At 35.1% G+C, this 24660-nt stretch overlaps 1 protein-coding gene across 26 annotated transcripts in view; it reads right to left on the reverse strand.

Moving 5' to 3' along the window:
* FAM13A (family with sequence similarity 13 member A) overlaps positions 1 to 24660 on the reverse strand; it is a 389756-nt gene that overhangs the window by 59748 nt on the left and 305348 nt on the right. For 11 of the 26 annotated variants that reach the window (XM_063663888.1, XM_054485353.2, XM_063663895.1 and 8 more), the window contains 3 exons: positions 19156 to 19197; positions 4662 to 4703; positions 1224 to 1403 (listed from right to left, as the gene is read on the reverse strand). In XM_063663888.1, the coding sequence (XP_063519958.1) occupies positions 1224 to 1403; positions 4662 to 4703; positions 19156 to 19197 (264 nt within the window). The remainder of the gene's footprint in view (positions 1 to 1223; positions 1404 to 4661; positions 4704 to 19155; positions 19198 to 24660) is intronic. The other 15 variants (XM_063663893.1, XM_063663899.1, XM_063663891.1 and 12 more) reach the window with 3 other exon arrangements.

Here is a 24660-nt window from a genome sequence, read left to right on the forward strand (position 1 = left end):
ATGTAAATATCTCCTGTATTATACTTTTTCTATTTTCTAAATGGAATATTACAACTATTCTATCCACCAGCTCCATGAAAATTTATTTTAAAAGTACTGCATATGCTACTTGTAAATCAGTGGGTTATATTATTGATACTGCTTTATTTCTAAAATTACATTTGCTAATATAGCCCTTAAACATCTCTGTGAGGTATAGCATGAAACTTATTTATACTGTTTATCTTTTGTGTTTTTCTTTAAGTGAAAAAGTTTTTTTTCTTTTTCCATAAAGGGTTTAATGTAGATTATGAGTCTAAGTGAAAAGGAATGAGAATGAGGGGTGTGGGACTATTATATATTCATAAAAATTAAAAATTAAGAAAAGAAAGAAAAAGAATGAGGGAGGCTAGGGTCTGATTCAGTTTAGATTCTGACATTTAATAAGGAGTTCAAAACAACAACCATAAAGAGGCTAAAGCCCATAGTCAATAAAAATAACTTTGGAACTTTCAGGGAAAATATATGAATATCTGTACAGTCTATTCTCTATATAAATTTATTTTCCTTGACAATTTAAATCATGATTATTAAATAATATAAATGGTAATTGTTCATCTGTATTTTATTAAATCTTTTTTCATGGAGAATAAAGCTCTTTGTAACACTATTCTTAAAATTCATACTATGGGAATGCCTTAAAATTAGTGATTATTATAATAAACAACCTAAGCTTTTCATTTTTTGAGTAGACTTAAGCCCAACCTTTCTTATACTAAAACATAATCAAATGTCAGAGTATTATAGTGATATCTGACTACTTAATCACATAAATATAAGGGAGAAACCAGCTGCTTCATAAACAAGTCTAAATAGTCAACTTAATGTTGTCTAGCAAGAAAAAAGATGCCTCTGGACAAGCATATGGTAACTTTCTCTGCCCATGGTTCAGAATCCCTCTATATAAGGTATTTATGAGGCAGTCACAGGGTGTATTCAATCAGAGGTGGCTTCTAACAACATACCACATGTCTGGATGAAACGGAAATATTAATGCAATTACCTATGAATTCCAAATGTAGCTAAGTTTAGAATGGACAAACTGATAACTCTTAAAGTTTTAACCTAAATACTGAAATGGGAGAGGACCAGGAGGTATGACTATAACACAGTGACTAATTTGGGTGTATATTCCTTTTAAAAAGAGAAAAATCAAGTAAGAGGAAGAATCAATGCCAACTCACTTGTCTTTCCCACGTCGAACTTCATCCTGTTCCTTGGACTGGCGGCGGCGCTGTCTGGCAGATATGGCAGAAGATGCTGATGGTGTTCCAGATTCCGAGTCCTCTGAACTTTGACCTCCAGAGTTATTAACATCAAAAAGATGTTGTTCTACAGCTGATCGGATGGTTCTTTCTAAGAGTCTGGCAAAAAAGAATGCAGAGTCATTCAAGCAGTCAAGTTCATCACTGATCACCTTAAAAAATATGTGCCTACAGTTTTGGGAACATCTGTATTTCCAGTGGAAGGTCTTTAGAACTTCATGAGCAAAGAGAGATGATGAGGCACTAATCTAAAAAATATCTGCATTATGTGTTAAAACCAAAACTAAACAAAAACAATTCTGCCAATTTAACAACTTTCTCATCTTTGTGAAGCCAGTATTGCTGAAATGCTCATGGCAAGTCTAGCAATAATTACAAGGCATTCAGGAAACAGGGGTCAATTAATATAAGGAAGAATGAGAAAAGATTTTTTTTGCCCTCATAGAATAATAGTAGACCTATTTTAACAAAGGCAATTTCATACCAATTCTACAGAGGAAGAGAGAGTGATTTGCAAAGCAAACTGGCACAAATAATTTTATGATGCCTATTATTTATTTAGAATCTAAGACAAAATTATATGAAAATAATGATATTTTGGGAAAAAACTCACCAGAACAATTAGAACTCATAACAGCATGGCATAATCTTTCCTAACCTCTATTCAATTAAATTGTGATGTTTTTGCTGCTATAAAGACACATGCACACGTATGTTTATTGCCGCATTATTCACAATAGCAAAGACTTGGAACCAACCCAAATGTCCAACAATGATAGACTGGATTAAGAAAATGTGGCACATCTACACCATGGAATACTATGCAGCCATAAGAAATGATGAGTTCATGTCCTTTGTAGGGACATGGATGAAATTGGAAATCATCATTCTCAGTAAACTATCGCAAGAACAAAAAACCAAACACCGCATATTCTCACTCATAGGTGGGAATTGAACAATGAGAACACATGGACACAGGAAGGGGAACATCACACTTCAGGGACTGTTGTGGGTTGGGGGGAGGGGGGAGGGATAACATTGGGAGATATACCTAATGCTAGATGACGAGTTGGTGGGTGCAGTGCACCAGCATGGCACATGTATACATATGTAACTTACTGCACATTGGGCACATGTACCATAAAACCTAAAGTATAATAATAATAATAATAATAATAATTACAATAAAAGAAAAAAAAAACAAAAAAACAAAACAAAAAAAAAAGAAATAAAAGGAAAGATGTTCAAAAGACAAAAAAAAAAAAAAAAAAAAAAAAATTGTGATGTTTGTAATTAAAGTTGTATTCATGCAAACACCCCAAAACATATTATTGAAATTGGAAGGATAGATTTACTTTGTTCAACATGAGGAAAACACATAAGCACAAAGCACTGAAAAGTGCATGGTAAGCTAGAAATGGAATCATTTTTAAAACTGTAGAATCTTTCAAGGTGTGTAAACCTTTTAGCACCACATTATTTCCAAATAAGATGGTATGGAAAGCTCTTAACTCAGACTCCTCAAACCATGTTTTTCCTTGCTTGAAAAAGAACTATATATATATTCTAAATGCTTAGGCTGAGAAGTAGCATTTACTTAAACTGTGTTTTGAGAACTTAACTAATTTCAGATTTTTCAAATGCAGTTTTATAATCGACTCATAGTTATCTTATTCAAATTTTATTAAAAATATTTTAAGATAATGAGGAAGTATAGTCCAACTAACTTGGGCATTAGAACTTTTATACATAGAACTCCATGTCTCAAATGATTAAAGATTATTTAATCGCAGTACAGAGGATTGTGAGTAACTTAATATACACATAAGAGATGTACATAATATATAAATAACATATTCATGAGGATGCCATAAAATGCATTACATCAGAGGTGGCTTCCTACAACATACCAAACATCCAGATGAAACTGAAATATCTAAACAGAACAACCCTGCACTTTTTCCAAGCTGTACAAGACCCATAAGGAAAGGTTATTAGGAAATGAAAAAGGCAAGAACATGTCAGCCTTGGTGCAGTTCTTGAATATCTTTGAAACTGACAAAGCTAAAGGAGGTCAATCCTGCCCTCTGATTGTTTTCTCTCCCAACAAGGAATTAAGAAAATGGAAATCCATCCTGTTAGATCCAAATTCATTTCAACTAGGGATTCTTCTAATTCTTCTCTCTTCTCCCTATCACACCACGTCTACCCCACCTCCTACACCTGATCCTTGCCAAAAGAAGATACTCCATAGAGGCCCACTCATGTCCCAGCAAGTAAGGAGAACAGGTAGGTGTGATGGAAACATATGTGGGCAAGGAGCTGTTCCGTCATTCAATGACTATTTATTTAGTGCCTAATATATGCCAGGAACTTTTCTAGGCAGTAGGGAGATAGCAATGAACATGACAGACAAGCTCCTTGTATTTACAGAGCTTACACTCCTGTAGGGCAAGATAGATAATAAAGAAATAATGTAATTTCCAATAGTAAGAAGTTCTCTAAAACACTGAGTAAAGTGGTGGCAAGTGAATATGAGTAGTTAGGAATAGAATCCTGGATAAGATGACACTTGAACAAGGAGTGAATGAGAAGAAAGTGCTGGCCAGGCTGAGGAACAGCCAACACAAAGGCTCTGAGGCAGCAACAAGGTTGGCCCTCCGTGGGAACAGCAGGTCATGTGGCTGAAGTGTAATGAGCAATATGGTCAGAGGCATTAGCAAGGACTGATAACTGGAGTTTACGTTTAGTCTAAGTGTCAGTGGAAGACTTTGGAGGAAATGGCATGTGATGACATAATTAAGAGAGTACCGCCACTGCCCTGTGGACCAGGGACTTGTTGCTATCACTAATTTGCTTTCTTTTCTGCATCCCTGTTAGACTGTAACATCCCTGAAGACAGGGCCTAACGCGTCCTTGACATTACACATCTAACATGCGCCTGACGTGTTGCAGGCACTCAGTCAGTGTAGGTTCAGTCAAATGAACTAAGTAGGGAGTAAAGACATGATTAATGGTTTAACCTTTAATTACATTATCCATTGCAAGATGCCTCCCAAAGCGCATTAGACTATTTGCTAATATTAATTGATCCTGGCGTTATTTTTAATGAAGTAAACAGAAAGCTCATATTTTCCAATGTTGGAGTTGTCTGTAGGAATACACATACAGAAGCTCAAATAAGAATACCTATGTAGTCCTCTCCTCCATATAGTTTCAAGGTCACTGGCTGCTTATTATCTGAATCTTCCAATACTGTACACCATTAGAGTTGCTTTTTTTTTTCTGTTTAATAAGTGGGACAGGGCATTTAAAAAAAAAAACCCAAAGCCCCAAAACCCAACCCAAATAACTTACTCTCCAGTTGCAGACACATTGCTGACTTGGGGTACATGAGCACTGCAGAAAAGAAGCAAAGAGAAAGAAAGTCAGGTTAGATGAAAGATCAGAGATGATGAACCAAACATGTGAAGCGAATCGCAGGCTGAAAGAAATTAGCTCAGTCCCAAGTGATCCTCAAAACAATCTTTAACCATCCAATGAAAGATGCTCATTTTCACTTGTTTCTAGAAAGGGAGATGGCCCTGCTTGCTTATAACAGTGGCTTTTTCTCCTTTTAAAAGTTGTCCAAGGCAGACAATTCTATAACTAAATTTGGAAAACCATCTCTTAGCTGTCAACCTATTGCCACAGCAGCCCTAGTTCAAGGTCTTTTCATTTTCCTAAAATGTTAAGTGTGGCCAAGTGCCTTCGTGCCACCTACTTCACCTATTTTTATCTTTCCCCAGCCCAAATCCATTCCCTTCCTTCTCCTCTTAGGCCAGGAAACAGAACATCTTTCTAAAACTCTGCTCTCAACAGGCAGAGGGCAATGGGGACCACAGGGATAGAGAACAAGGAACCAATATTGTTTTCTATATGACTATTTCTAAACCATCTTTTCGAAGCCACATTTTCTTCCTAAGTTTCTCAGGATGGAAAGCATCTCCAGCTCTGTAATGTGTCGCTTAACATCTAATTTACAGTGTTTTTGTTGAGCACTTACAAATTTTCATGATTTTCCCATTTTTTTAAAGCCTGAATTCTTTTAAAAGTATTGAGAAGTGGTCAACACAAAGTAGAATGATAAAATTACAAAACACTATCAGGTTAGCACGCTTCAGAACTTTCCCCCTCATGCCTGCACTTATGTTCACATAACCACAATGAGTGTTGAGGCTGGCAGCTATTTTAATTGTATTAACACATTACATTCTCACAATCTGCCCTCTAGTGTTTAGTTGGCTTGTGAATCAAGACTTAAAAGTGCCTATCCTTTTAAAAAAAGAGGTTAAATATTGAGCAGATTTGAGACAATCCTTAGTCGTGTCAAACTATAGTTCTACCTAATAGTCCTAATAGTTCTTTTCTTTCTTTGTAGAAGACATTCAAAGAAAATCAAAGTTGTTAAGGACCAACATTGATAGTTGTCTTTCAATTACTCCAAACATTCTAATTTATACGATATAATTTTCAACATATGAATATGTTGCTTGGGAATCATCTGTCAGGTTTTTCTCCCATGTAAGTGTATATCTCATCTCTTTCAATGTAGAATCTCAAAGCCTCAAGGGACTGTATAATATTTCTCATTTTCTTTCATCACACTCCCTCCCACTACCACCACCATCATGTCTTCCATAGTACTCATTATCCCAGAGGTGATCAAAAAATGTTTACTCTTTCACCCAAGATAATTTTCTTTAGTTAAAGCTGTAGCTCTTTGTTATGGCCACAGACAAACCCAGAAAAACCACGTAAAATCATGTGATTAGGTAGAAGGGAAGCTAATTCAAATAAGTATTAAATAATTAAGAAGATAAGTAAATAAATACAAACACCCTAAGACTTACTGAGTACTTACTATGTTCCAGACACTGTGCTAAGTACTTTTACTTAGATTTTTTTTTTCACTTATTATTTACAATAATCCTATGAAGAGGTACTACTGTTTTCCCTGTTTTCAGATGAAGAGGTTAGAAAGGTTAAATAACCTACCCACAGCCATAGAACCAAGAAATAAGATGAGCTAGGATTTGAACCAAGAAAGGTTTTAGCTCAGAGTCTAAGCTCTTAATCACTCCACTAGCTTGTCTTTCAATCCATTACTCACTACAGTCATCTTTGGATATGGAGGCCTGGCCTTAGGTATTTTACTTTGCTTTTAATTACAACAATTTCTCGTCTGCCTCACAATGCCTGTTATTCACAGTGGTTCCCAGGCTACATAACCAACAATAAACCCCTTTCTGCTTTCTGTCTTTAACTGGAACAAGCAGTCCTTGCTTTTGCTACTTTGTGGCTCACCCTCTGTAAATTCAACAATATATAATTAACTCCTATACTCCACTTCTCAGTACAGTCACACAACCTTGGTTTTGAGAGCAGGGACCCATGTGAGTAATGACTCGGGGAAAACCCAGAAGAGAGTAAAGAATGTGGATCTGCTAGATGCTAAAAAACATTCCAAAGACATGTCATTAGCCTGTTAGTCCTCTATGCCATCTCAGAATGAAGACATGTATTTCCTCTCCTCCTTTCCACATCCTTTTGAACTGTCTTCTTTTTGACTATTAAAGCAGATCCTGATGTTTTGATGTTCATTTTCTATGGAGGGAGGGTGAAGGAAGAAAGGCAAGAAAGAAAAAGACAAGGAAACAACAAACAAGATGAGGTTCTGAGATTTCTAACTCTTTAAATAAGTGCTTTTTCATTCTTAATATGCATAGGAATCACCTTGGCGCTTGTTAATACAGACTGTGATTCAGCAGGTCTAGGTCTTGGGAAGGGGAAGCTGAGACTGCATTTCTAATAAATTCCTCAGTGATTCTAATACTGTTGGTTTGTGGAAGACACTGAGTGGCAGAGGCTCTATATCTTCGCAACTAAAATTCTTCAAAACTTCAATTACTTAAATATCCCAATAATGATTTTTAAATATTGTAATCTAAGTAATGAAGGTATGATACGGAAAACTCATGTTAACCTCAGTGAATAAAAGTCAACACATTGAAATTTCTCTAACAGCTTAGAGAAAAATGACCTGAACCATCTAAATCAGTTGTACAGCACATTTCTCAGAATACAAAAGTAAATGAATAAATCAATAATAAAACCAAGTAATTAAATCATATTCATATTTTTGGTAGTATATTTATTTTAGGACAGTTTCAGAATAAAGTGTGATGTTTTTAATAGTCCATTGGAATTTCTGGTATATTTAACTAGTCTATAATTTCAGGTTCTTTTAATAGAATTCCTATAAACAAAGCATTATGAGAAGATATTTTCCATTGGTAATCAGAAAAGAAAGTTCTGGTCTTGGCTCTGCAGTTGATTAGACAAAATCACTGGCAGGTTTTTGGTTAGCTTGGCTGCATTGGGTTGGTTTCTTCACATAGAAAATGAAAGGTCTGGCTAGTGATCTCTGTGGTTTCTTTTACCTATAAAAGAAACCTCAAAAAATTGTTCTATCTCAGGTTCAAGCTTACTGCCTAAAGTTTACATGATTACAAAAGGTTATGACTGCATATTTAGTTTTATGACATAGTATCAGATAAATTTATGGTTTATTAGATTTCAAAATAACTTTGGTATTTAGTCAGGCATCCACCGCCATAGTTCCTGTCGGATGTACTTAACAATTCACTCTTAACAAAATTTTAAAGAATATTTAACAAAAGCAATAGAGATTTCTTCCATAATTAAGACACTAACAAAAAGGCAATAAGCATTTAAAGAATAAGCAAATAAGCCAAAGTGAAAGATAAAGAAATTTCCTTCTTCATCTGTATGTAGCTTGCTTTTTATCCTCTTCGGAGAGATAAGAATAATGAATTTTTTTCAGCATCCTTGACTGATTTGCTAAGAAAATTTCTGACTTATGCATTATAAACAGTTGGATATGGAAGCGTTCATTTCCTAATGTTGACAAAGCAAGTATTTAAAATGGAAAGAAAGATGCTCACTCATATGCAGATCCCAGTTGTATGGCCAAATTCAAACCTAAGCCTACTGTTACTGATGATGCAACTGAATATTCTATTGGTATGGTCATTTAAAATAGATTCTAAGCCTACTTTGAAATATATTCTATGACATATTGAAATATCTTTAGTCTTTATTTTTACTAACAAAACCCAAACTATATTTCCTTAAGCCAATTATGCTCAGCAATATTAGTCTGTAAAATTTGCATGTGATAAGATGCACAGATGCCTGTTGACAAGTGATTCTTTAATTAAATCTCTTGATTTGAAATAAAAAAGCATACATTTAAAAAGAGGTTTCAAATCTACAAAATGGAGACATCTTGAAAAGCATGTGTTCTCTTTTCTGTGCGTTGTCTTATTTCAGTATGTTCTCCTCTATGGCATATAAAATCCTGCCTGTAAAATATTACCGTTTTATTAGGAAACATGAGGTCTAACAAAATTATCAGTTTCTCTAGGATATGATATTTAAATTTACTCTTTTTTTTAATTGAGCAAGGATTAAAAAGACAATTATGAGATGTTTGCTTAAATAAACCTAAGGATAAATCTCATGTAACAATCATCAAAATAGCCTAAAATTCTTAATTTGTTAATTTAACAAAATATAGTATTTTTAGTATCATCTTAAAATATGATAAGTTGATATGCAGCATCAACATTATACATATATAACAATGCACATATTTGTTATGGTATAATGGCTTTCTAAATTAAATTTTGTTCATAATTTTAGTGCATTCTTCATGGTGTCATACATTAAAACAATTCAATCCTCAATATTTATTCCTTTTGTTTTAACCTCTAGCTATGATTACCATATGCAGAACTTTAGTGGAACATTTGTAGGTATTTAAACTCTGATAAAAGTTGCATCATCCTTTTGCATCATTAAAGACATTTTGGGTAGCCTCAAATCTTGGTTTAAAATTGCATACTGTGCATAATATACTAGAATATAAATTGAAAACATACTACATGGATATAACTCAAAAAGAGGAAAATATTTATCCTCATACCTTCTCTAATTCATGTTTCCTATTCTTTTAAATAGACTGATTTGAAGAAAAAATTACTCTTCACAGCTATATCTTAATACTATATTAAATTTATTCTAACAAATCAAATATAACCCATCAAAATGTCAGAATACTCATCTTTTATAAAGCTTCTTTTGACAATTATTGATGTTTTCAATTTTATATATTTAGTATGTTTTAGCATAAAAAGAAATTGAAAGTTTTTTTAGTTTTTACACTAAGGTCTATATTAACAAAATTATAAAATGCAATGGATAATTCACTTATATACTGTATTCCTTTTCCATTTTACAGAAAATTGAAGATCAGAGAAGTTAAGTATCTAAGTTTACACAGCTCCATTCTATCTATATAGTTTGGCTTCAGAGTATGTCCTCGATACTCTGAACAATCTTTTTTCTCAAATAATGCTGCTATTTGCATAAATTGTTGGCTATACCTCTAGTTATTTCATTAGAATTAGGTTACTAAAAGTGCTTTTTTTGATTCAAATAGATTTTCTCCAAATTTATATAATGCAGAAAATTTTTATTTCATCTAGGTTTTCATGTTTATTAGTTTCAAAATGCATGAAGTGTTCTCTAATCTTTGAAAAAATTATTATACCCTTACAGGAAACTTCAGTTATGATTGTTAGTATCATCTCTCATTTTTAAGCTTATCAAGAATTTTCTATCTTGTAATTTTCATTTTTAGTCTCAAAGAACCAGCTCCCGAATTCAAGTATCAGTTCTGCTCGTTTTCTGTTTTCTTTTATTATTAATGAATTATTTTAGGTTTCAAAGAGGTTGCTTTTTCTTCCTTTCTATAACTTCCTTATTCTGAACGTGTGGCTGATTTATCTTCAATCTTGTGTTAGGTTACCTCTTAAAATAAGTTTAGACTTTATTCTATAAATTTTGATATATACTTTTTCTTTATTTTCTTAACAGTATGCACTTGAGATTCTTATTTACTCTTTGAGTTATCCCCTTCATCCTGCCCCCTTACAAGAGTTTTCATTGGTTGATTGAAAGTTTTTGTCATTAATTACACTGTGGTCAGAAATTATTCGCTATCAAAATTTCTGCTCTTTAAGAAGTTTTAAAGATAGCTGAATAATTTTTATAAAGTAGCAGAAATGCTTGATTGAGCTCTATTTATATTATGCAGCTTCACATATGTATATAGGTGCTCATTTATTTGAAATCTTATTAATTTTACAAAATTCTCAATGCTATCTATCCTGTAAATTTTGTTACGGACATATAGTTATATGTATAAGTCCTATATTTCAAATGCGTTTACTTGTTTACCCTTGATAATGTAAGAATTTAAATTTATATGATTTGATAATACCGTAAGTCTAGATAATAAAGTAAGTCCAGTTTGTCTTTTCTAACAAATTTGGCCTTCAACTTCAGTTGTCTGTTAACATTTATCAGATATGTTTATCTTTTTATTATTGATCTTTCTGTGCCACTTTGTTTTAGGTATGACTCTTTTGCAAATGGTATAGTTCAACTAGGTTTTTTTTTTTTTTTTAGTATTTTAGCTTTTCTCAAATAATTTAATCCACTTACATTTATTGTCCTAGCTGATTTGTTCTAGTATTGTTTTTGCTTTGTACTTTCTAATTTGGGAACTTGCTTTTCCTTTGGTTTCTGACATTGCTCTTATCTTTTGAAGGCATTCTGAATATAGGAATCCTATGCACAATTCTACTATGGTTGCTTTTCAGGCCCATATTTCTCTCATTATTATTAAAAATATGGCAAAAACTGCAATTACTTTCACATCAACCTAATAAAATAAGAAAAGAAACAAAAAAACCTCTTGACAGCTGCTTCTATTTTCCTGTTTATGTAAGACAAGAAAATTATAGTTTCATTACTTTCTTTGCCTTTCCACCAATGCTTATAATCAGAGCTCTACTTCCTACTAATTTTTTTTTTAATTTATCTCTCAATTAGCTGGGCATACACTATACTTGTATTTTTACAAATATGTTTCTTCATTCGAATTATAGTTTTCAGATTGGCTTTTCAATCTCTGACTTTCACATCTAACATTATTACTCTGACAGTTTTGTGGGTTTTTTTTTTGAGACAGTGTCTTGCTCTGTCACCCAGGCTGGAGGGAGTACAGTGGCATTATCATAGCTCACTGAAATCTCAAACTCCTGGGCTCAAGCAATCCTCTTGCTTCGGCCTCACAAGAAACTGGTGTACATCAACAAACCTGGGCAATTTATATATTTTCTTATAGAGACAGAGTCTTGCTATGTTGCCCAGGTTGGTCTCAGACTCCTGGTTTCAAGAGATCTTCCCACTTTGGCCTCCGAAAGTGCTGGGATTACAGGAGAGAACTACTGTGTCCAGCCTGTCAACGTAGTTTTTATCTTTATCCTGTTTCTTTTTATTCCAGAAGGGCGTCTCCGGTTTCTCTTTCATCATGTATTTGACTGATTTTTAATCATTTCTGTTCTTTACTGCCTTCAACATAGTTTTTAAAGTCTCTTCTAAAACATTTCTAGGGTTGTTTTTCCCTCCTCATTTCAGCTGTTCTTTCTGTATCCCCAGCCTTTCAATTCCAAGGCTACTCTGCTTTATTGGCTTCCTACTGTTTCAAAAAGGTTTATGTCCTTGAGCATTTTTTGAGAAGATTAACCATATTAGTTCTCAAGTCTTCATCTGAATTTTATAAAAATCAATTCTCTAGATTCTGTTTTTATGCTGAGTCATTGAGGCAAATCATCCTTTCCCCTAGTTTGTAATTTCTCTTCATAGGTCCCAAATAGTTTCTTTGTGTTTAGTGGTTCTTAAGGTGGAACAATCAATCTAGGCAGAACCAGTTCTAACAACCTGGGTAGGTAGATTTTTCTTAGTTTATATGATTGTCCACTTGGCTGTGAGCAGATGGCTCCTCCTGGATTTAGATTTGAAAAGCCAGTATCTGAATCTGCCCTAGAATAATCTATAATGCCTACTTAGGTGGACTTGCTTTTTGGTCCAATTTTATGATTATGCTGGAGAATTGGAAACAAATTTGTGGTTTGTTTTGGGGTAGTGTACGCTTGAAAGCACATATAAAAATCCAATAATCTTCTTGCCTTTATCCCTTTCTCAAATGCTTTTGCTAGGTGACTGAGCATCCCAGGAGAAGAATCCCTTTCCTCCCCATTGTTTTGTACACTGAGTATTCTTGTCTGAATGGATATTGAAATAAAAAAGCTGATGAGGGCAGAGAGGTGAAAAACAATAAAAACACAACTCGGCTCTAGATGGTTCAGAAAATAAGTTTCTGCTCAGTTGAGGAAATGTCACTAGCTTTTCTGGTTAGTGCAATAGACAGTAGAAGAAAGCCAAGTCAGTTTTTCCTCCCTTCCTTTTCTCTTTGTGGCTATCTGTATTGTTTAGATGGCAGAACATGAAGTCTGCAAGGTAAAAATATGTTTCTCCGTCCACGCCACAGATGATGTGACGTTTGACGTGGCTTTTCTTTATCATTGCTACAGAGCTGTCTCTAGAGTTTGTCTTTTATATCATCATTGGATATTAAATAGAAAGCTGGGAGTATTGTATCAGGCAAAAGCAGTCTGCTACCTGTTTAAACTAGAGGCTTACATTTTATTAAAATCTGAAGTTCTACAAAGAGAAGTCCACAGAGAGGCAGGGAAACTGAGGAATGAAGTAACAAGAGACCTAGGCAGAATGGATATAAAGGTGTAATTTTCTACAAGTGAATTCTTCTTTATCATGCTGAGGTATAAAGAGGTAAAAATATGAAGTAAAGCATTTAAAATGTATATAATTTATCTTTCTCAGTATAGCTTTAAACATATGCTTAATATTTTTATTAACATTGTTAGAATTAAACCCAGAATCTATACTTATATCTTACTATGCAAAAAGTAAATAAATAAAAAATAATGACTGGTGATTCTCAGATCAAGAACTCAATAATGAGTCTTAAAAATTGTATGACAAACAGTAGTAAACTTTGTAGCCATTCCTCAGTTATACTGTTGGTCTGGTTCTGTGTAGGCACTAGCACAACTTGAGACTTAGAATCCTGACCAATGAGACACAAACATCTTTAAAGAAATCCACATACTTCATAACTAAAGGATGGCTATTATTAAAAAAACAAAATACCAAGTATTGACAAAAATATGGACAAATTGGAACTGTGTACTTTAGTTGTGGAAATGTAAAACAATGTAGCTGCTAGGGTAAATAGTATGGAAGTTTCTCAACAAATTAAACGTAGAACTACCATATGCTCCAACAATTCCACTTTTTTTTTTTTTAATTATTAGACAGAGTCTTGCTCTGTTGCCAGGCTGGAGTGCAGTGGCACAATCTCGGCTCACTGCAACCTCCGCCTTCTGGGTTCAAGGGATTCCCTTGTCTCAGCCTCCTGAGTAGCTGGGACTACAGGTGCACGCCACCACGCATGGCTAATTTTTTGTATTTTAGTAGAGACTGGGTTTCGCCATGTTTTCCACGATGGTCTTGATCTCCTGACCTTGTAACCTACCCGCCTCGGCCTCCCAAAGTGCTGGGATTACAGGCGTGAGCCACTGTGCCTGGCCCCAACAACTCCACTGCTGAGTATATACCCAAAAGAAATGAAAGCAAGGACTTGGACAGATATTTGTACATCCATGTTCATAGCAGCATTATTCACAATGCCCAAAAGATGGAAGCAACCTAAGTGTCCATTGACAGGTGAAAGGATAAACAAAATGTAATATATACATAGATGGAAATATTATTCAGCCTTCAAAAGGAAGAAAATTCTGACACATGCTACAAATGGATGTACCCCGAGGTATGCTAAGTAAAATATGCCAGTCACAAAAGGACAAAGACTGTAAGATCCCACTCATATGAGGTACCCGGAGTAGTCAAATTCTTAAAGACAGAGAGTGAAATGGTGGTTGCCAGGGGATAGGGAAAGGAGGAAATGAGAAATTAGTGTTTAGTGAGTACAGAATTTCAGTTTTGCAAGATACAAAGAGTTCTGAAGATGGATGGTGATGACAGTTGTATAACAATGAGAATGTACTTAATGCCACTGAACTGTACATTTAAAAATGGCTAAGATGGCAACCTTTGTTTATATTTTACCATAATACAAAAACCAAAACCAAAACAACAGAGCTCCACAGGCAGAGGGGATGTGCCCCCTCCGTTTAGAAACACTATTCTGGCCAGGCGTGGTAGCTCGCGCCTGTAATCCCAGCACTTTGGGAGGCTGAGATGGGCAGATCACTTGAGGTCAGGAGTTTGAGGCCAGCCTAGCCAACATAGTGAAACCCTGTCTCTACTAAAAATATAAAAATTAGCCAGTCGTAGTGGCGGGTGCCTGTAATCCCAGCTACTCCGGAGGCTGAGGCAGGAGAATCGCTTGAACCTGGGAGGTGGAGGTTGCAGTGAGCCGAGATTGTGCCACTACACTCCAGCCTGGGCAACAGAGTGACACTCCATCTCAGAAACAAAAACATTAAAAAAAAAAAAAGAAAAAGAAACACTATTATAATAAAAAGGAAAACAAATATTTTTAATAAGTAGTTGTGTCTAAAGACATCCAGATACCTAGCTGACTTTATCATCTTGCTAAAAAAGTAGATATTTAAATAAACAGCTTGCTTGTTTGTTCCACTTCTTAGTAGCCTAAAACAGGGTTTTGAATAAATATAATGTCTGGTATGCTACACTTCTCCAAAACTCTCCCATGTGATAATGAAGGATTTTTACCTTAAAATAATCATTTAGAAAACATACAATATGCTTCTTAAGGAGAAAAACAAACTATTAAAAGTTAAAGCTAATGAAGCATAATACAAAAAAAAATCACAAACATACAAATTCTAGCGTAGGTTGTTCGGAAAGCCATTCCTCAGAAAAACTACCTAAAAATGCTTTAGAAAGAAGTTTTCTACATATCAGGAATAGAAGTGGTATGGTATAATATTCAGATCCCATCTAAATATCAGGTAATATTTTAATTTGAATTTAGCCAAAGTCATTTTTTTCTTTAACATAAATGTACAGTTATGAGACTGAGAAAATCGATAGTTCCCAGTCTCTAGCAATTAAAAATTAACCAAATTAGAAACAGTAAGTCTATCTGCAAAACAGCTAACTTAGAAATAAATCCATCTGATGCTCCTTCAGGAAAATTAGAAAACAGATGAAACACCAAAGCTGACCTTAATCCAAATTTGCTAAATTAATAATTTAGCCTCAGTTTGCACTGTGAGTATTAAAACTTGGGCTGATATTTTGAAAGATGGTCAATTCCAGGATTTTCATGGAGCACTAAATGAGAAAAGGAAAAGAGAGGAAGATCAGTGCACCTGCTAGAAGACAGGTGTTATGTAAGCAAGGACCAAGGTTCAGATGCCAGGTGAGTTATTTAGAGCCCAATGAACAAAACTGGTATACAGCCCCTGAAGCACACATCCTCAGATTTTGATAAAGCACATTAAACACAGGTTCTACGTATGCAAATTATATGTATAATCCAGGAATTTGTAAAGAAGGAGTTCAAGGATAGAAGTCTGATGAAATGGGATAAGGATGGGATCTGATCCTGCTCATAGGAGCATGAAAGTGGTGTAGGGGAGGTGGGAGCTGGTAGAGATGAGGAGATGCAGCAAGAGGAGATGCAGAACCCGAGTCTTAGTGGAAACCAAACACCGAAATCCAAACTCAGGCTTGCAGACACTGAAAACTCAGGCAAACAGAAGTAGAGCAGCAACGGATCCTAGACAGATTTGACTGGAGGCCAGGTAAAAGAATGCAGACAATAAAAGGTTGAACATGGCACAGAAGAACACCACCACCAAGTTGTTTTGATGCTCAGCTGAGCAACTGAGGTAGGGGCCCTGTTGTTTGGGATTCCAGCCTAAAATATAAAAGAGAACAGGGTATGAACATCCTGGACAAGAACGTTCTCCACTTAAGTTTGCAGGTCATGTTTATTCTGCTGTAGTCTTACTAAGGGTTTGGCATAACCTATTTTTCCCTTTCATTTTCCTAATCATTTCAACTGGGCTGGTAATCCCTAATAAGCGTCTGGGGAACAATGACACTTACTGTTTCAGCTCCTATAACTGCAATTAACTTGCTACATGGAATGGTAGCAGGTGTAGATTGATAGCTACTGTTTCCTTCCTTTGCAAAAAATGACAAATGGCTCTGTGGTGAGTTAAGTTGGAGGAGTTCTGAAATTAGAGATGACAGAGTTATCAGAGAAGATATTTGATTTAGAATAAAAATACGAGTGTGTGTCTGTTTATAACAGCCCTACCTTATTACAGAAAGGACTGAAGGTAACTGAAATATATGCTAGACTAACATAGGATTCAGGCATGACTGTTCAATGAGAATATCACATTATAGAAACTGAAATTCCATAAGGTGATAACAAGAGCAACATAATGACTGAAACGGCCTCTCTGGTTCCCTGTTCCTGCATCCCTTTCTTCTCCCCTAGCCACAGCAAGGTCCTGGGACCTCCACTAGTGTGCACTGTGGCCTCTTCACACGCTCTCCGTCTGCGTTCTCTATCCCAGACATAGACTCTGTCCTGTTATATACAATCCATCTCTTCTCCACTCCAGTAGCAGGATTCCCATGTGATCTCCTGTACCCGAGGGCCGCTATGGGTCATCTACCCTCCTTCCTTTGAGACTGGAGGCCTGCTCTGCTCTCATCTTCTGTCTGTTCTGATCTGCACTCTCTGAAGACTGTCCACTCACAGACTTGTAGCCACTGAGTTTTGCTGTTCCACCTCTTTATGCTGGACCTTTTAGAATTAACCACCAAACTGAATATTCCACTGCTGACCAGCTTTCCCAGCCCTATCTGCTCCATGGCTGCTTATGGCTGGATCTACTTCTGGTGAGTACCCCTCTCAGCAGACGTGTCTTATGTCTTGATTGGGCCTACTTTTGAAATTCTAATTTCAGGCTAAATAATTACTACTTTTGCATTTGTGAAATAGTTCTGCTTAGTTTAAATCTCCATCATATGAAAAGAATGCCTGCTGGTAACTTCTCCTTTTTCTACCATAAATGTGGGCCAGTATGCATATTCATTCTCTTTTTCCCCATAATTTTATCATATTTAATTTTTATGACTCAACATTGAAAAAATAAAGTAGCTTCTATTAAGAGTCCAGTAAATATATTATTGATTTTCTTTTACTCTATTTTCTTGTACTTTCATTCTGCAAGTACAAGACATTCAGAGAAATAAGTTCTCATTCGTTGGCATGATCCAGTGCTAAAGTCTCCTATACTATGTAAAACTAAATTTCCATTAATATATAATAAGCATTTGTTGATATTACTGTATTTATATAATGAATATCAGACTCACTACATGCTCAGCAACATCCTGATGTGTTCACAGGAATTGCATAGTTGAGATACCCTATGAACCAGAGTATGCTGATTTGGTTGGCAGGAAACCAGGATGAAAAAAATGGACCACGTTGTCTCATACTGAAACCTCAAATGTTCCCTCTCTTGCCATAAAGTGATTATGCAATATGCTGCAAGTCACTAAAGGGTAAACACTATTAAAAAGCAGTTACTTGGCTAAGCCTGAAGTCCTATTACACATTTCTGAAGTACTAGTGGTTGAATTATAGCCTAAATCCATTCTGGGACTATTTCAACAAGTCAGATTCAAAAATAAATAAATAAACAAATTCTGTATTACATCTCCTGACATTTCTTTTAAAAAGCAGTAGACTTCAGGCCAGGCGCGGTGGCTCATGCCTGTAATCCCAGCACTTAGGGAGGCTGAGGCGGGTGGATCACGAGGTCAGGAGTTCAAGACCAGCCTGGCCAAGCTGGTGAAACCCCGTCTCTACTAAAAATACAAAAATTAGCTGGGTGTGGTGGTGGGTGCCTGTAACCCAGCTACTTGGGAGGCTGAGGCAGAGAATTGCTTAAACCCGGGAGGCGGAGGTTGAAGTGAGTCAAGATCATGCCACTGCAATCCAGCCTGGGCGACAGTGAGACTCCATCAAAAATAAATAAATAAATAAAATAAAAAGCAGTATACTTCAGGAAATATTTTAAAAAACAAACATCAGCATTATTTTACATGCATATATACTTTTCAAATATATTTTCTAAGCCTCTGAAGTGGGTAGGTAGTAAGAAAAGACATGCAATAAGGAAGACTTGATTCTAGGCTATATCTCAGATGACTCACTGGAAAACCCTATCAGTACAGCATTCAATCACCAGAGAGAAGTGATCTTGAATTCTGTTAATTTACCTGCTTTAACATTGTTACTCTGGGTTTGTAAGTTTTAGAAAATCATCTTAAACCCTATAAACTTGCTGAATATTTAGTTTCCTTCTCTGCTATGGCATAGAAAATGATGTAACACAACCCAAGGCTTTATCTGTGAGTGGGTCTTGTACCCATTTGCCCCCACTAACCTATGCATATGTATATGTATAAAATAGAGATTTTTAACTTTGCTTACAGCCTAATCATCGGGCAGTTTTTAAATTAAAATGATCACCTTGGCACTTTCGAATTTAAAACAAAATGTCTTATTTTAGTTGTTTCAACTATATTAGACATTTAAAAAAAATTTCTTGAACCAAAGGGGAAAATACAGTAAGGTGAAGAGCTCCAGCAAGTTAGTCTGGCCACAGTAATGAATGTTCTATTGAAAGAGATTAAAATGAGCAAATAAACCCAAAGAAGCCTTAACCCTCCTTTATTCCCTGTAGTAGACCAACAAAAATCAAATAAATACCTCAAATAGAAAGGTGACAGAGGTCTTTCATCTTCCTGTGAACTAAAAGGAAAATAAATTTTGAATTAATATAATGTCTGTTAATATGACATGTCAATTTTACTAAAAATGTTCTACCTGTCAAAAATGTTGATTTAGCACATTAAAGCCAATCTCATGATGGAGTAAGGTTAGTAAAACACGATCCACCTCAGACCCAGCCAAGGTCAATTACTTCTTGTCAGGATACCATCAAGTGAGGCTTCTCTCAAGATCAGCTAAGACAGAAGTAATTCACATCACACTTTCAAGAGGAAGCTTTTTACTGCCTTATTCTAGAGGCCCAATTCAAGTATTTGTATATTACACATAAACCCTTAAAATCATTACATACTAATTTATCTCAACAAAGCTGACTGCAGCTTATTAACATGATGATGAAAATAAGAAACAACCAACAAAACATTCCTGTTAAGAACGAGCCACTTCAGGAATGATTCCCTAGCAATGAAGAGCACATCAGTAAACAGCACCATACTCACGGGCTCTTTGTCCTTCTATAGTTACTCTACCAAGTATTAACTAGTGTGTATAAAATGAAAGGACCTAAATGAAATCATTAAAAAGTTTAAGTTCCTCAAACAACACAGACAAAATATTAAGCTTAATACATTGAAAGTTAATTTTTTTTTTTTTTTTTTAAGAGACAAGGTCTCACTCTGTTGGCCAGGCTAGAGTGCACTGGTACGATCGTGGTTCACTGTAGCCACAAACTCCCAAGCTCAAGTGATCCTCCCACGTCACCCTTTGGGGTATCTGGGACCACAGACACGTGCTACCATGCCAGGCTAGTTTTTTATTTTTTGTGGAGACAGAGTCTCACTATGTTGCCCATGCTGGTCTTGAACTCCTGGGCTCCAGTGATCCTCCCGCCTCAGCCTCCCAAAGTGCCGGGATTACAAACATGAGCCACAATGCCTGGCCTAGAAATTTAATTTTTAAAATGTAACATATATGCCATATTTTCTTTTCCTTTCTTTAGCATGTTTTATTTTTCCTAATAAATGATCTCAAAGTATAGAATGAATCCCTCCCCCTTGCGGTCCACTGGAATGATCTTTGAACTTTTAAAATTATGCACTCATAAAACTTGCTTTTCAGTAGCCACTCCCCTCAAATATATAACTGATTAAATATATAACTATATTATGTACATCATTAAATAGATAAAAGTAGAAAGATAAAGTATTAAATAAAATGAAAATGAAGGTCTAATATTTTCTTTTGTACCCCTAGGGTTCCTCTTGGATATCACCTGGGATGTACACCACCTTACCGCATCTGGGAAAGCAACTAATTAACTGCAGCATTCTCTTTCTCTCTCTTTTTGCTTATTTTTAATTTTCTTAAGCATCATTCATGAAAAGAGAAAAGTCTGCTTCGACTGATAGTAGTAAACTTGCAGTCAATAAACTCTTATTACAGAGTTATACTGCAAAACACACACAAGCAAACAAAATCCGGTCCTGGAAGTTGAATAGGTCTTAACATTTTAGAAGGAATACGGAACATAAAATGTGACACACTGTTTTTCATTCTCTCATGATTTGGGTTTCCAATTTCAACACTGATCAGCTGTTCTAATGCCTATGTTGCCAAATATCTTAATGTTTATAACTAATGGTGTTAACTCTTCCCAGGTGAGGGGTAAGTGATGGGCTGTAATGTGGATGGGCTGAGGGCAAAGCTTGTACAATTAGGTTGCAGGGTTGAAGAGTTAGAGGGGACAACACCTGGGAAATGTCCAGGTGCCCAGGAAGAAACCACCTGAAACAGCGCTATTATAGGAGGTGACTACTTTTAAGTCAACCTGACAGAAGTCGCTTACACATTTGACTTCCAAATACTCCTAGAAAATACCAAACAAAACAATTATAGAAATGTTAGAACTGGGTTTCCTGATCAAGAAACTGATCATTATGCCAAAGAAACACTATGCCAAACAAACAAAAAAACCTGCCACTAAAAACCTATAATGATTTTGTTATTCTAGGAAAGGCCTCCATATTTTGTAAAATTAGTACTACATACTTTCTTTGCCCAGAACAGATCCTTTACTCTTAACATGCAGCAAACTGAAGGAAAATTAACATGGTTACTGTAACATTCTTTGATGTGCATTCAATTAGCAATATGCTTGATTTTCTTAAGTGCTTTTGAGAGATGATTTAAATAGTTCAGGGCTCTGAACACAGCTGTTCATGTGTCTTAGCTATTTGTGTGTGTCTGTGTGCTAAATTTCTTTGCAGCAAACAGAAGCAATACTTTTTTCCTTTCATCTCCCTCACAAATTTCATATCAATTATGACTGCCGGCCAGATCCTACCACAGGTCCTACATTAATTATCTCAATTAGATCCTCACAAAACTTTCCTGGTACTGGCTTCTTGCTCCTTCTTTAATTCAGGTGAGAAAAGCAGTCTCAGAGTGAGTACATAACTCATTCAGATGATGCAGCTAGTGATGTGTAAATTACTGTATTACATGTTAGTTTATTTTTCTTACTTATTGTTTTCCCTTCATTTTTAACCTATCAAAGTACAGCGAGATGACTAGGTTAGTGAAGAAAATGCATTCGATGGCCAATCTGCATTCCAGCAGCCACAACAAGATCTCATGGACTTGATAAGCTCCTTGTCATGCTTCTGATTATGGCAACTCTACATCACCTTAGTCAAAGTCCATTCGTAATGCATTATGCCTGACAGCACTTATAAGGTGATTAATTTATTAAAATATACTGGCACGATGTCAAGAATGTCTCTTGATAGAAACACAAGATTTTAATCATAAGAAAATATTTTATCTGGCCTGCATTTGCACAAAGTAAATTCATCAATGAAAGACAAAATAAGAAATTCTTAATTTGGCTATGCCCCAGAATTTTGACCAGTTTTTGTTCTGAAAAAGAAAATGTAAGCACTGAAATTTAAGTAAAATAAAGCAGAGTCAGTATTACATTTAGTCAACAATCAGCAGTTAACAGTGGAGCAATCCATGCACAGTCCCTGAGAAAAATATAATTTGGAAAGAAAATGAGGGTAAATAAATCAATTTTTATTTTAAAAGCATATTTCTCTTTTCTCTTTCATAAAAGTACCCTTTTCTGGGATTTAGTAATACAATCTAAACAAAGGCATAAATTTTGAGACAACTAAATCATTGATTTCAAATTGATTAAGCCAACTAATTTTAGAAATAAATTTAATGCATTGACTTCAAAGGCAATTTTAAAGACAAATGGCCAAGGACAATTCTTCCAAATAAAATCAACAAAATAAACTTTTCCACAAAATGTACAAACCAGAATGCACACTTGAAAAAATTACCATTTTTATATAGCTGTACAAAGATATTGTACTATTACTACAGGCTCCAAAACATCTTTAACAAAGATTATTTACACCTATTTCTGTTTTTGTGTCAATCTGTCATGTTCAATCATACTAAAGGATTTTGCCTAAATTCTAACTTGAGCATAATTTGTCATAATTTTTTCCTAAAGATGAAATTGAGAATTAATTCTGATTCACTTTTAATTTTTAAAAATAAGCACATGTTCTGTGAATGAAGAAGGAAGTGTGTGTCATGAAATTAAACCAATGACAAATTGAAACAACTTAGAATTCATTTGATTTCCTCCTTGGTTACCAGTAACAACTCCGTGTTTTAATTATTTCCTATTTGCTGACTCTCAATAATGGCCAAGCTTAAGCAGCCAATTACAAGTAGTTTACTTAAAAAAAAAAAATCAAACATACACTGAGAGATCTGGGCAATCACCTCATTTATGTGATTATGCTTAATGTTCTCAGATACGTGGTACTATATTCTCAAAATAACTGCTTGTGGGAAGAACATTTATCATATAGACCTAAATAATAGTCTAAATCTAAGAAGCTACAACTGAGAATGCCAATAACTTAGACAATTTTATCTAAGTTTTAGCAGAGTCCTGTCTAACTTATTTTTTATACAGCTTGACATTGGTTAATGCACATAAATAAATGAGACCTAGACTGATAATCTCTTCATGAGTTACCCTAATTTCTAAACTGGAGCCACAGAATGCAGTGCAATGCCTATCAGTTTAATTATACAGCAAGCTAAAGGAAATCATGAAAGGCATAGTGTTGTATATGTCTAAGAAAAACCAAATAACGTTGGGAGAATTCCCAGGGCAAGTACCCAGAATGGACCTTCAATTACTCGATCAAACCACCATTCCATTCCATTCCCTTTTTAACTCTCCAATTACTTCAACTTTCTAATTGGTTAATGTGGCTGGCTACCAAAAAATTAACATAATTTGCATATTTAGCCACACACTTTAAATATATTTCTAAGTGGTTTGAGACAGAAGAAATAGTTTGTAAGTGTTCCTTGAATACTGAAAAGTACAGAAAAACAAGTAAATGCTAAGAATTCGGTCCCATTCATTGAAGAAACTAGAAAAACCATGCATGAGGCTTAAAAAACAAAACAAGGAGCAAAAGAGAGAAAGAAAGTGAGGGACAAGTAAAAGAAAAGTATAAAGTAAACATTTTTTCAGGAACTCAGGCATTTTCCACATGTGCTACAGAATGTAAGGGGAGGAATTTTCTTAGAGAATGATAAGTGAAGTTAGCACATTTTCCTTTCCTTCCTTGTTCTCAAAACATAAAGTGCAACACATGTACTTGAGCATTTTCAATTTATCCACAGTCTCAGTCGTTAACCATGCCCCTTGCCAACTGGGGAGGTACGTGGCCGCCACTGTTCTGTTGCTTAGGTTTTTGGTTTGGTCCCAATCAAGAACATTAAAAAAAAAAAAGTCCCTGTGGGTTTTTTTTTGTTTTGTTTTGTTTTTCTGGAAAACAAACGTAAGAGTTTTCGGATCAGTTCATAACTGTTTGCAGCTGTAATTTGTTGGGGGTGGGGGATATTTTACAATTCTTTTTTGTAAACCCAGGCAGCTTTTAGTTTTATTATTTGCACTTTGTGCCTAAGAACACAACTCTTAGCCAGTAGAAATACAAATTATTGCAGTTCAAGGGCAAATAGATTTTCCAGACCAAAGGTTAAATGCAAAGAGCTGAAGTTGTTAGTATTCACAGAACAGAAATTTTTAACTAACAGTAAGAGGCATTATTCTGAAGGCAAAACAAATAGACAAAAAGACTTCCAAAGATTTAGATTTTATTCCAATAAGATAGAAAAATATTTCTACCATTTTTTGTCTGTCTAGTGGAAATCTGAAATATACTGTTATCAGCTGAATTATGTCACCCCAAAAATATACACTGAAACCATAATCCCTCATACTTTAGAAAGTTATCTTATTTAGAAACAGGGTCTTGACAGAGATGATCAAATTAAAATAAAGTCATTAAGATGGGCCTGAATCTAATATGACTAATGTCCCTATAAAAAGGGGAAATTTGGACACAGAGACAGATATGCACCCAGGCAGAATATCATGTGAAG

This window comes from Pongo pygmaeus, chromosome 3 (genome assembly GCF_028885625.2).
Source record: "Pongo pygmaeus isolate AG05252 chromosome 3, NHGRI_mPonPyg2-v2.0_pri, whole genome shotgun sequence".
Lineage (NCBI taxonomy): Eukaryota > Metazoa > Chordata > Mammalia > Primates > Hominidae > Pongo > Pongo pygmaeus.